Here is a 14,154-nt window from a genome sequence, read left to right as displayed (position 1 = left end):
GGGGTAGGGGTAATTGAGACCTTAAACAGGGGTTAAAATTTGCCTCATTAAGGGCTTTGAGTGTAGATGCATGCCGGTTGGAGGTGTTGCCTGTTTCTAAACTGCAAATAATGACATTCTGTTTTGTACATTTATGTTGAGGATATAAAATCAATTTTGCATAATATCATATAGGCTACTTCTAAATATGATCATAATAATGATGATAATGATTGTTAATAATGTTAATGATAATTATAATCATTGTTAATAATGAGGATCATGTCAGTGAACGTTATCACTATCATTAGCATTATCCTTTTCATGATCATAATAATGCTAATTAAACAATTTATATGATAGCATTACTAATAATCATAATGCTAATCATAATCAATCATTGTCTGGTTTTAAAATGCCAGTTCCATTGTTCTACCAGCATGGTGAGCAAGTCCATATATTCAACATTATAAGCATTTCCTTTTTAATTATGATTTTCATTTGATGCAACACTGGAACCATTTACAGCAGAATGTTTATTGTATGTTTTTTGTTTGCTGTACTGCGCTCATCATCATGCGTGCTGGTGAAGAACCATTCCCTGGCAAATTAAAAGCACTCAATATCCAGGTCATATGAATTAGAAGGAAGAATTCCCTGTCAGAATTATTTTGCGATTTACTCTTTAAACATTTTTATTTGCTCCAGGCCTACATCATAACAACAACATTAAAGCTTTTTTGTTATGAAAATACTTTTATGGTGTTCGTTCATTTGTTTTTATCAGTATTTAATAAATTTCGTGACAGGATACCAACAGTATTGAACGTGACTGTGATTTCCTTCTCGTTGCAGGTGCACTACCCAGATATCGAGAGAGTCGAGTGGTTGAACAAGGTAAGATTTTCTTTTTTTTTGTATATATATATATATATATATATATATATTTGACTTTCAATTACTTTTGTCTGGGAGGTTGTGAAGAACAGTGTCTTGGTGCATTGTTCCCTTGCTGCTCCACATTCTACTGACTTTGTCGGAGCTCAGGATATAAATAGGCTGCTATCCAGAGCTCTGCGCTTCTTCCAGCTAAGATATATCCTAGTTACTGTAGTTGGGAAAAACTATTCCTTCTTAGAGATTTAAACAGTTCAGCATATTGGGGTTTACACACTGTGCCACATATAAAATTAATCTCTCTCTATGTTGTGTGTGTGTGTGTGTTAGATATAGATCTAAAATGTACCACTTCCCTTAGCTTTTATTAAAAAGAAAATTAAGATTTAAATTTTGTTTGATTCCTTCAGTCAAGGCCGAGTCCCCCATCGCCCATCTATAGTTGTTCAGCTTTGATCCATTCATATAGCTTCCTACTGCAATATCATAGAAACAATCCATGTTTACCCAATGACCTTGCACAAAATAATCTCTCCAGATAAAATTGATTAAGCTGGGCACAAATATACAGAATGTATGTCAATAAATTCAATACATTATTGGCTTTTAACAATGTCTCCTGGAGGTCAACTGTATTTGAAAGACAGTTTGGGCAAATAATATGAAATGAAAGTCTATACCACCAGTACAAAAAAAATAGTTACATTCCAGATGTGACCTAATAATCAAGGATTGCCAGATGAGTCCCCCTAGTGCAGCCTAGTTTATGCATGGAAAGCCAGGTTCCTCCACATTTCAGCCAAAACTGCTCAAGACCTGTATGCATGCCTAATTTACATATAAAACTGTCTGTTGGAATTTTAATGTGAAGTTGGGTGAAAGGACATAATTACCTTATCATTGGCATCAAGCTGTGAACCATTAAGGTCTATTCACACTGGACGCAATGCGATTTTGTGGTACGACAAACCTCACTGTGACAAAACAAATAGACCTCATTGTTTAGATAGGGAGCTTTCACACTGCTGGTGACATGACAAAGCGACACTGAAGCGGAGTGATTCAAATAGAAAGTGTTTCCAAGTCTGCGATTTTGTTGCGCGACATTTAGGTAAGTGATCAATGAAAAGCTTTGTACTGCTCACGACAATATAGTAAAGTAAACAAAGACGAATACAAGGAAAACAATGTCAAGTCTACAGCACTTCACATGTTTCTTCCACAATGTGGCAAACTGTACAGATGCCAACACGGTAGCTAAAACTGCCAATAGAGGTGTAGGAGTCTCCAGTTGACAGAACACTGAAAGGTAAGTTATTATTATCATTATTATTATTATTACTATTATGTTACTTTAAACTTGCGTTAATAATATGGTAGCTTATCTGCATACTCTAGAACTAGAGGTGAAATCTGCACTAGCTACTCTACAATAACTTGTTTTAGTAACCATCATGCATTCATGTAATGACCTGGGAACCGTATACTAGAGCTAGCACAAAAAAGTCGATTAGTTGAATAGTTGAATAATTACAGGTGTTGTTGATCTCAGTGCTTGTAGTCGACTAGCCGGAAATGTCCATTCACACTATTTCACTATTTGTTAAAGTAGTGGATGTTACGTCAACATCAAAAGAAGCGCAGTTTTGCACAGATCTGCAGAATTCCACTGATCTAAAGCAACCCTGGTTTAGTGTGGATTTAACAGGAAAAAATGAAGTACAATTCATACTTTATCAGAAAGTGGTAAAATACAATCAAAGCACATCGTATATGTATGCACAATGACAGCAATGTATTGTGTTTCTTGTGAAAGGCATTTTTTACCCAAGTAAAAATAACTTTTGCTGGTCTTTCTTAATTTATATCGTTATTTTCTATGGTGAGCTATCATTGTATCTAGCATTATTAATCTCCACGCATCAACGAAATATCAAATAAAACAATTAAATTATGCGACTAGTTCGACTACTTTAACCTTAACTAATCGACTACAAGTTAGTAGTCATTCTACACCTACCGTGTACACTGGAGGAATGTCTTATTATGAAGTGTTTACCATTTTAAATATTTATATTTCCTTCATATGCTTATTAAAATGATTTGCTTTAAAAATAAATGCAATAAACATTTGCATACGTTTATATACCGTATATTACTTTATATACCCATATAGTTTATTATACGCTGCCTATGATATTCTCAATTACATAATTTATATTACTTCATCATCATTGGATTTTTTTTATTTTATTAATTATTAAATTGTCGCATCGCTTGCATTTGTCACTACCGGTGTGAAATGCTATGTCGCAGTGAGAAAATCGTTTTGCCCCACGAAATTGTCCACTAGTGAAGGCCAGTCTGTATTATGTGTGTAACCCAAGTGAAATTCAATAGGAAAAACGGGTTATTCACTTTTCCATGGGGCTGGTCCCATGGGGCTGTGCATATATAGTAAGATAAGCAAAATCTGAATTTTATGTTAACACACATCTGAGTGTAGTGGGAATTCTGCTAAATTTTGGAAAATGTTCAAATCCTTACAGGGGGCTAGGTCCGGTTCTCTACCCCCAACAAATCAAGGTAGATAATGGCACAATTACTGATAAAGTTGATATCATGAATTTATTAAATCAACATTTTATTTCAGCTGGCTATACATTTGATATACATTTGCCAACACATGGTTCCCAGGATCCAGATAGTATTATATCTGATAAATCTAAATTCTAAATGATTTGGGAGCTGATTGGGAACTTTGATGCAATAAAATTCCACTCAAGGCATAGACTATTTGATAAAACAGTAGCAATAAAACATTTTATGATTTAAAAACATTAACTTAATCATTTTCAGCACATTACATGTTTCCTGTATAACCTAAAAAATAGTAAAACATATGCCATTAAAAACAAAAGTAAACTGTAACAATGTTGTAACTCATTTATGACATGAAGTCAATTCAGTTCAGTTCAATTCAGTAACATCTGAACAGAATAAGTATATTGAATGTTTTGATATCACATTTTACATTTATAGGAATTATACTATTTTTGTTCCCTAGTGCACCAATGATCGAAAAGGTCAAATTATCAGCATTTTAGGAGAGACTAAGTAACCTTTCTCCACAGCCTGGTGGTCCTTCATAATCTTCTGAACAATGTAATGTCTGTCACATGGCGAGCAAAATGCAATCTGATGTAAAAATGCTCCTGAATGTCTGTTGTCCGGAATGACATAGGAAGAAATCCAAATATGGGACAAAAGTTTTTTTTTTTTTTGTAAAAATGAAATGAAATGAATAGTCTTTGCAATATTTTTATACACTAATGCAAACACTCACACAATTATGCCCAACTGTTACATCTACGGTTTTATAGTTTTTTTATGTATTTTTGTAACATTTTTGAATTTTCATTTTAGGTGTGGACAGTTATCCGGAATGACATTTTGGATGATTGGAGATGTAATAGCTCCTAAAATTTTAAATACTCATGAAAAATGCTCAGATGAGTGAATAAAGATAGGAGTGTTGAGACATATTATGCAATTTTAATACAAATTAAATTAATATAATATTTGTAGTATGCTTGGGACACCAAAATGCATGCGTCACATCATTGACCCTCATATGTATTTAATTCAAATATTTAGCAACATATAAGAGTAGATATGCAGGAGAAATTCAGATACACAGAGGTCTGTGTGTATGCATGTTCTAGTGTTAAGTCTCTAGCCAACAATAGCAAGACAATATAGATCTGCACATACAGGATGCAATTTGTATTTGTGTGTGTGTGTGTTTGTGTGTGTGTGTAGTTTCTGTAAAATGTCATTAACAGTATGTGTTAACTTACATCCATAAAATCGTAGCTGCACCATAGGAAACGGGTTTCATTTTCTGTAGATAGCGATGTGTTAATGCGACACTGCCCTTATCCGCGAGTCAACGTTATGTGCAAATATGTTGGCAGACACCTATGCAACCGTCTACGTACGACGCCCGCACATGTACGCAGAGACGTAGATGCAGAAGTATAAATCAGCCTTAAGTTGCTTTTGGTTTCTTTGCACCCTATTTATGGAATAAATGGCAGAATTCTTTAAAAATTTTAGTGTTAGTGCCTTTAGGACAGTTCAAAAGGTCGATGATTATGATTTCAATTATGTTAAATGCAATTGTTATTGTTAATGTGTATTATGTTGATAATTGTATCTATTTAAACTGTATTGTGTTTGTAATTTATTTTTTTATTTCTTATTTGTGATGCTGGTCTTGCAGGGCACACTTGAAAATTAGACTTTGGATTCAATGTGGTTTTCCATGTTTAAATAAAGTATTAATAATAATATCAAATGACTTCCAGTTGTGATTTCACTTTGCTGTTTCATCCCTGGGTTGCAGACGGTGAAGCAAATGTGGCCATACATCTCCCAGTTTGTGGACAAGCTGTTCCGGGAGACCATTGAGCCGGCGGTCAAAGGAGCCAATGCTCACTTGAGCACCTTCTGCTTCACCAAGGTGGACATGGGAGACAAGGTGAGGGGGATGGGTCTGCACTCTTCAGCCGGCCTCACAGGATTTACCATTACGGGGCTCTGGTGTGAAGAAATTGCCATTTGAAGTTCTTATCTGCTGAGTCAAGATATTGTTGCAACCCCTCACAATTTAAATCTTAATCACTTACAATGTTGTTTTGTATCATTTTAAAAAAGGTCGAACATATAGGTTGAGTAAATTAAAGGCGAAAAAAAAAAAACATTTAAATGCATCAAAATTTCAACTTGTAATGCAACAAAATGTGAAAAAGCCCAAGGGGGTAAACACTTTTCATAGCCACTGTTTGTCCACACTCTAACCCTGGCTCTTCTCTTAGTTCAAATTCCTTTTTGTGCGTTACAATTGTTCTACCAAAAGCAGAAGTTCTCTTTGGAATTTGCAGCAAAGTTTATTTCCTTTTTCTCCTTTCTTTCTATTTTAGCCCCTGAGGATTAATGGGGTCAAGGTGTACACTGAGAATGTGGACAAAAGACAGATAATCATGGACCTTCAGATAAGGTAAATGGCAACTCAACAGGATGCGTATTACAGTATGCATAGGCCACTAGTAGATCCAAAGGAAATTAATTTCTGCTTCATATCTGGATTGATAATCTGTCTCTGCCCATCTGTTCCCAACAGTTAACAGAAGGGCTGTTCCTCTCTTACATTGATTTAATATTGTAACTATTAAAGGTAATATTTATTTTCCCATTTCAACAATGTCTATGTTATAAAGGTTACAATGGATGGAGATTCTAAAGATTCTAGAGATTCTAATGGAACTAAAAGTAGTGAGTCTTCCTATTGATTCAGATGTATATGTTTATGTATGGATATGTCATCTTAACTAGCTATGATAAAGGCATCATGATGCTATACCCTGAAGCATCATTTGAAAATAAAGGCTGGGGTGAGAAGCGATGCAGTCTTCAGTTTCCTGTTTGAAAGCTTTCATTTCTACACAACGCTTGCAGTTAGCAAATATTAAGAAGCATATAATATATATATATATATATATACACTCACCTAAAGGATTATTAGGAACACCCTTCAATTTCTCATGAATGCAATTATCTAACCAACCAATCACATGGCAGTTGCTTCAATGCATTTAGGGGTGTGGTCCTGGTCAAGACAATCTCCTGAACTCTAAACTGAATGTCTGAATGGGAAAGAAAGGTGATTTAAGCAATTTTGAGCATGGCATGGTTGTTGGTGCCAGACGGGCCGGTCTGAGTATTTCACAATCTGCTCAGTTACTGGGATTTTCACGCACAACCATTTCTAGGGTTTACAAAGAATGGTGTGAAAAGGGAAAAACATCCAGTATGCGGCAGTCCTGTGGGCGAAAATGCCTTGTTGATGCTAGAGGTCAGAGGAGAATGGGCCGACTGATTCAAGCTGATAGAAGAGCAACTTTGACTGAAATAACCACTCATCTCCACTACAAATAGGAAAAAGAGGCTAAAATTTGCACAAGCTCACCAAAATTGGACGGTTGAAGACTGGAAAAATGTTGCCTGGTCTGATGAGTCTCGATTTCTTTTGAGACATTCAGATGGTAGAGTCAGAATTTGGCGTAAACAGAATGAGAACATGGATCCATCATGCCTTGTTACCACTGTGCAGGCTGGTGGTGGTGGTGTAATGGTGTGGGGGATGTTTTCTTGGCACACTTTAGGCCCTTTAGTGCCAATTGGGCATCGTTTAAATGCCATGGCCTACCTGAGCATTGTTTCTGACCATGTCCATCCCTTTATGACCACCATGTACCCATCCTCTGATGGCTACTTCCAGCAGGATAATGCACCATGTCACAAAGGTCGAATCATTTCAAATTGGTTTCTTGAACATGACAATGAGTTCACTGTACTAAACTGGGCCCCACAGTCACCAGATCTCAAACCAATAGAGCATCTTTGGGATGTGGTGGAACGGGAGCTTCGTGCCCTGGATGTGCATCCCACAAATCTCCATCAACTGCAAGATGCTATCCTATCAATATGGGCCAACATTTCTAAAGAATGCTTTCAGCACCTTGTTGAATCAATGCCACGTAGAATTAAGGCAGTTCTGAAGGCGAAAGGGGGTCAAACACAGTATTAGTATGGTGTTCCTAATAATCCTTTAGGTGAGTGTATATATATGTTATAAAGTTTCTGGCAAAACAATAGTATTAATAAACTTTAAATGTGGGGTGCCTTGTCCCAGGGAGAATATAAGAAATAGATTATCCTCTAATGGAAGAATCAATCAAGGAAAGGATGGACAGCAGCTCCCATCTATAGCTGCTCAGTTTGTGAACAGTCCACAATCATCGATGTATTAAAAAACATTCTTAATTTATTAGAGAAATAGTGAACAGTGAATAGTGAACAATGTGATACTTATGCTCTGAGGAAGATGTAAGCATCGCTTTGTTCGCTATTTCTCGAATAAATTAAGAATGTTTTTTAATACATCAATGATTGTGGGCTGTTCATATACGGGAGCTGCTGTCCATCCTTTCCTTGATAGATTATCCTCTAATGGAAGAACCAATTTCATATATATACACATTGTAGTACTCCGGTTCTTCAATTGTTGGGCCCTTTGTTGTGCTAGCTTTTTAAACTGAATTGCAGTCATGCAGATCAGAGGGCCCCACTCTTTATGTGTCCTATGTGGTAGAATGCACATGCTTACAGGCTAGCTGTTTATTCCACATCTAAACTTATTCACCCTTTGTTGTTTTTCAGCTTTGTTGGCAACACTGAAATCGATGTTGATATCAAAAGATATTACTGCAGAGCTGGCATCAAGAGCATACAGGTAAACTGAAAAAACACTTTACAATAGCACTGATTTACCACATGGTGGAATGCACAGTGTCTCCCAGCATCTCCTTAACACACATCTGCTTACACCTGTAGGCCATTCTGACCTCATTTTATACCTTGTTGTTCACTGTAATGTGTGGATATTTTTTATATATATGTATGTGTATACAGACGGGTGACAAATTAAAGGAAAAACCTGAATAAATGAGTGGAGGAACATAACAAATGCAGATGCCTCCAAAGAGGTGTACTGCATGATACAATTAAGCAATTAACATCCTATCATGCTCTGTGGCATGTATAAAAATCCTGAGCAGGCCCAGTGAGGGGGTCTGGAGGCTCTGTTATGCTGTGGGGGGCATTTTACTGGCATGGGTCCACTTATCCCCTTAGAGGGAAAGGTCACTGCAAATCATTACAAAGTTATCCTGAGTGATCACCTTTATCCTATGGTGGAACATTTCTATCCTGATGGGAGTGGTCTCTTCCAGGATGACGATCTTGATGTGCGTGAAAAGAAAACAAAAAATGAATGTGCAAATTCTCTTTCCCACCTTGCACACTGACTGTGAAATTAGTTAGATTCGATCTGATTTTACATGCGTTAAAAATTACATCGACTAATGAAACACGAGAGGAAGACATGTTTTGTTGGAAAAGCTTCTCTGCGTGTCTAACCACGAATAACCATAACCGAGCAAATAAATATAGACCGACAATATATGGCAAGCTATCGCGGAGGAGCTGGGCATGAATGGTACCGACTGTCTAGGAAGTTCAGCTCAGAAAATCAACAAAAATGTGACTTACATTATTTACAAAGACTTGCACTTTCAAATAAATAGTTTAACGTTGAAACATGCTTTTGTGTCTTTATGTTGAGGTCAGTGTAGTATGTGTGATACTTTTATTATAATTTAACATCTTTGTAAAAACAAAGCAAAAACTCCTTATTTCTTGAAACTCAAAACAAAACTCAAAAGTTTTCCATTAGTTTTATCGTTTACGATATATATTTATTTTTTTAATTCAATAACTATGGCACTAATTTGGTCATATAGGCTTAGTCCGAGTCTTCTGCAGGACTGCACCACGGCTGTGCAACTCAGTTCCAGAGGCTCTGAGAAGCCCTATACAGCATAGTTTAAAGAAATGTCTTAATCACCTTTTAAAAAAAAATATCTTTTTAAGGATCTCTGTTAGTTGCAAGTTTTAAAAATATCTTTGCCTTTTTTAATTGCTTGTTCTCCTTTATTGGCTATCCTGCTTGTGTTCTTGCTTGCTTTATTTTTACTGTCTGGTTTGACTCTTGCTTGAATGTAGCGAGGTGGTATAATAAGAGCGCGTATATTAATAATACTAACATTGTAGTTGAGGAAGTAAAGAAACAGGTGTAGCTTGTAAGACGCACACCAGTTCAAGAAACTATGCAGTTTTAACAGATCCAATGTGCCGTCCTTGATGAACAACTTTTCGGATGACAGAAGCGTCGTGTCGGATCCAGTGCCACTGCCTGTACCAGCTGAGCGTCCTCCTCCCCTGTCATCAGGGCTCCAGTATGTTTTCTCTTCAGGTGCTCTTAAAGTGCTCCCATACTTTAGAAGACTCACACGGCTTTCCAGAGGTGTACTGCAGCCTCTGCCATCTTTGAGCTCAGGTAGAACCAACTAATCAACCATGAAATTCGTTACCAGCAATTTTTAATAATTGGCGTAATCAGTTTAATCGATTAGTTGTTGCAGCCCTTATATATACAAATTGTATTACTGCATATGTTTGTGTCTGCAAACCCATGTCTGGCATCTACTAAATTACATTTTCATAATGTGGGCATGTAAAGCTTGACCACAAATTAAATCAGTCTTCTGTAAGCAGTTTTTTTTTATATTTTTGCTTTTACTTTTTTCTTTTGGTGTTGAGTTGGATCAGGAATGTTAATTTCAGAACACGTTTTGTTGATATTTTTAACAATCAATACTAACTGGGTATATGATGTGACTTGTTCTTGGTATTTTATTAAACTGGGTTTTGTGGCTGGCAGGAACATTTGTAGAATTAAATAATAAAGGAAAGTGAAGTGGTGTGTTATTTTCTTGTTGAGACCTGAAACGCAGCCTGAATTTGTATTCCCTCAGTTGGAATATGTTTTTGCAAACTGTGAAGAATGGCAAGGCAATAGCCATTTATTATAAATGCTTCACTCAAAGTGTGCAAATGTATCCCTCTGACAGACTTGTCATTGCCTTGACGACCACCTCCACATTTTCCCAGAGTAAATGCATAAGTAGTATTTGGCAGCCTGATTTCGACAATAACAATTCCTGTTCATGACTCTGACGATGCTGCTTCTCACACACTGTTCTGTGTGCTGCATTGCATGCCAGGAGTACAGTCATTAAGGTGTGTATGACCCCTGGTCATCGTGCGAACTGCCCCAGTTGTAGACATTACAACCATGGACTGGCCCTTAATATGTAATGTCCCAAATGAGCTACCCCAGTGGGACAATGGGATAGCTCCTTGTGGGGCCAGTATGGACATGAGAAATGATGTTCAGTTTTACACGGTTGTCACACTCCCATTCAAAGGAGAATAACCTTGGTGGTCCCTCGCCTCCCTAGCATTTTGTTGCATCTTCATTTGGGAACCGAGTAATGCCATCGCCTGATATCACTTCCCGTCTCATGTCTAGTGGACAGTGGTGGTGCTACTCAGCATTAGTTTTTAATTTAGATTTTTCAATCATGAACTACATCAGATTAACTACTTCTCGTTTGTAAACTTTCTTATGTTCTTAGATTATTTTTTGTCGAGCTTGTGGGAGTAAGGTGTTGTAAGTTTGCTCTCTAAATCTAGTGACTAGTGACTGACTATTTCAGAATAGTGAAAAGAGAAACAGACGATCAAGTTTTGAGAAGGGGGAGAACATATGTTTTTTGGGAAGGGTGACATGACCTTGGATTCAACACCCAGGACCACTGATTCACCTGTCTATTCTTAAAAGAAAACTGTCCCTAAGGGAAACTAAGGGATTGACTGATTAGTCAAACAGGTTACATAGAGCATACCATTTTGATTCTCACCATAATAATCAATGAGCGTGAAAGGATGAGCCTTTTTGGATATACACATATATCTATCTAGCTATCTATATACAGTATGTGTGTGAGCTTGTTAGAGGTTACCTGTTCGGGCATGCTGCAACTTTTACTTGTGCAGAGTATAAAGATAGCTTATTGGTCATTATAGGACTTATGATATGTAACACATTAGGTGGTAGGGCCAAAAGGTAAGTAAGTATGTTATGCTGGCATGGTAAAGGTTTTCCCTCTGATTATACTACAAGGTCTAAGCACCTTAATAATGTCACATGATAATGAATGAACATTTTGCTTTCTGACAACCCTTACACAAAAGTTCCTAGTGCATGACATGGCTACTGCAAAGGAAATGGAGCACATTCCCAGTATGTAGACAAAGCTAAGTGTTTACACCACCAGACTGGTTGGGTGGGATCAGTGGCTCTAAGACATTTGCCTCTGGCTCAGATGAACACCATACCAAGACGTGGTCTGTTCTTTCAGAGGCACTACGTAAAATGTCTCTAAAAGAACATACTTGAATGTGTCTTTTAGTACTGCTGTCTTTTTCTAGTTGTACCATTGTTTCTGTATCATGTCTACCAAGGTCTTGTGTAGCCTTTTTTTATTTATTTTTTTGCATTTTTTATATCAGAAAAGTGATTTCTGCAATAAACCATTTCCTGTGTGGTTAAAATAATGACACTCTCAAAGCCCCTATTGAGATTCTGGTCATATAGCTTTCTTATAATTCAGGTCACGAGAAGGAGAAGTGGAGTAGGGTGGTAAAAATGGTGGTTAGGCCCTTATTTGTGAGCTGCTAAAATAAAAGTTAATCATGTGCTGAACATTTAGGAGATATTGCAGCTTTCTTCTTTTCTCCATTTCTGGTTCACTTGATTTGCTTTTGAAGTGGCCCAGGAATAACTGTAGTGACTAAATAAGGACATGATCAGTCGTGCATGTTTATATTTGATCTTCGCTCAGGACCTGAGTGTTATTATTTTTCAAGCTATACAAGAGTCAGGATTAAGGCAGTTTCTTAAGGTACATCCTTCTTCCTTACCTTATTTCAGTGCAGTCCACTCTTTGAGCTCAGTGTCCACCAGTGTCACCTTCATTGCATTGATTGGCAAAAAGATAATTGTTCATGCCAAATGTTGAGTAAAGTATTGTGGAACTCTCTGCACAGATAAGATGTAATGCTCGTCAAATGCATTCCAATGTTGTAGTTTAACAGACGTCTTTATCCAAGGCAACTGACAAACTAGGGCTGTCTTTGAAGGTTCGGTCGGTCTGCAGGTTTTTACAAACCTTCAAAAGTTCGCCACGTGACAATCACATCTTTTTTTTTTCTTTTGTTAATAGAAACTGACAAGTTTGAATACTGTAGTGTGCCAATGCACCAAATGAAGGGTTAATGGGGTCAAGCCGGTGGGGAGGAGCATAGGGAGGTGGAGTAACGAGTCAGTGTGTGTGTGTGTGTGTGTGCTGCAGTAATAATAAAATTATTTGTTGTTGCACCCGCAATGATGGGTTGGGTCTACTCCTTGGAAAACCCCTGTAAGCGTTACAATACTAAGTCACACTTCAGATGCCCCTCATAGCCTAAAAAAAAATAAAAACATTAGATTTGCATTTGCACCATTGCCCATTACTTAAATTACAGTTGTTGCATATAACTAAGTTTGAAACCGTCATAAAAAGCCCCTACATTGGCCCCTCAAAAGCAGGCATTGGACCAGATTACATTTAATCAATATATTTTGAAAATATACGATTACATTTATATATATTTTTTCTTCTGAAAGACCACTATCCCCCATGTCCCAGCATGCCTGTGGACCACTCTGTTATTGTTTCTTTATCCATCATCTTTACAGCAAAGTGATGTGCAATATAGTGGAAACGTAAAACAAAAATGTTTTGAATAACATCTTCTGTTTGGAATGTTTTGCTTAATTAAGCACAGAAGACCCACAAAAAGCGTATTGTCAGCTATGCAACTGAAAATTGGTATATCATGGAGGAACAAGCAATCTCCGGGATCATTTAACCAAATAAGTTTAAATTATTATGCATTATTTATTAGGCTTAATGGATCATTTTAATAGAAGTGAAAGCAGGTTACTGGAGATGATCTCGTGTTTATTACGCAACTCTATACTAACGCTGCAAATTCATTGCAATTAACCCATTATTATGTTGATTATTAAAAATAATATACCGAAGAATACTGTATATAATGTTGAGACGAACTGTGAACTGTAGAAGGTTGTCTTTTTTTGATGGTTAACCCAACTGTTAAGGTTCCTTTATCTTTAGTATTTACTACTGTCAGTATAGTTGTCTTTTTTAATGTTATTGAACACCGGGGTATATTCATCAAGGGGATTACAACTATTTGCTATTTCTGACACTTTTTCTGTATTGAATAAAATACAAATTCAAGTTAACATCCATACGTCACTGTGCACACAGTTTATTATGAGTCAGGTTCTTTTACTGGAAGGTTAACATGTTTCATGCAAGTAAAATCAATATAAACCTTGTAAAAATGTTATTAAAAACATGATTATTTTTCGAGAGAACTTATGTTAAACTACAAGGGGATGTTTTATTCTGTTATATGGATTACCTGTTAAAAAGAAAAGTAGGATTTTTATTCAAATCAATACACCAGTAGTTCATACGACATCATCAATATATTATACAAATTATCACCAGCGAAACGTCAAACCTTTGTTCGGTAATGGGTTCCGAACCTTTGAAGGTAAAAATGTACCCTTCGGGACATCCCTATAACAAACACTAATGTACAATGTTCTGCATC

General features: G+C 36.7%; 1 protein-coding gene across 3 annotated transcripts in view; it reads left to right on the top strand.

Annotated features, from left to right (window-relative positions):
* Positions 1 to 14,154, top strand: part of LOC136771379 (extended synaptotagmin-2) — a 107,521-nt gene that overhangs the window by 37,758 nt on the left and 55,609 nt on the right. For all 3 annotated transcript variants that reach the window (XM_066723658.1, XM_066723667.1, XM_066723676.1), the window contains exons 2-5: positions 835 to 876; positions 5,285 to 5,419; positions 5,862 to 5,938; positions 8,161 to 8,233. In XM_066723658.1, coding sequence (XP_066579755.1) covers positions 835 to 876; positions 5,285 to 5,419; positions 5,862 to 5,938; positions 8,161 to 8,233 — 327 coding nt within the window. The remainder of the gene's footprint in view (positions 1 to 834; positions 877 to 5,284; positions 5,420 to 5,861; positions 5,939 to 8,160; positions 8,234 to 14,154) is intronic.

Source organism: Amia ocellicauda, chromosome 2, assembly GCF_036373705.1.
Source record: "Amia ocellicauda isolate fAmiCal2 chromosome 2, fAmiCal2.hap1, whole genome shotgun sequence".
In the NCBI taxonomy this organism is placed as follows: domain Eukaryota; kingdom Metazoa; phylum Chordata; class Actinopteri; order Amiiformes; family Amiidae; genus Amia; species Amia ocellicauda.
This window is presented reverse-complemented; position numbering and strand designations above follow the sequence as displayed.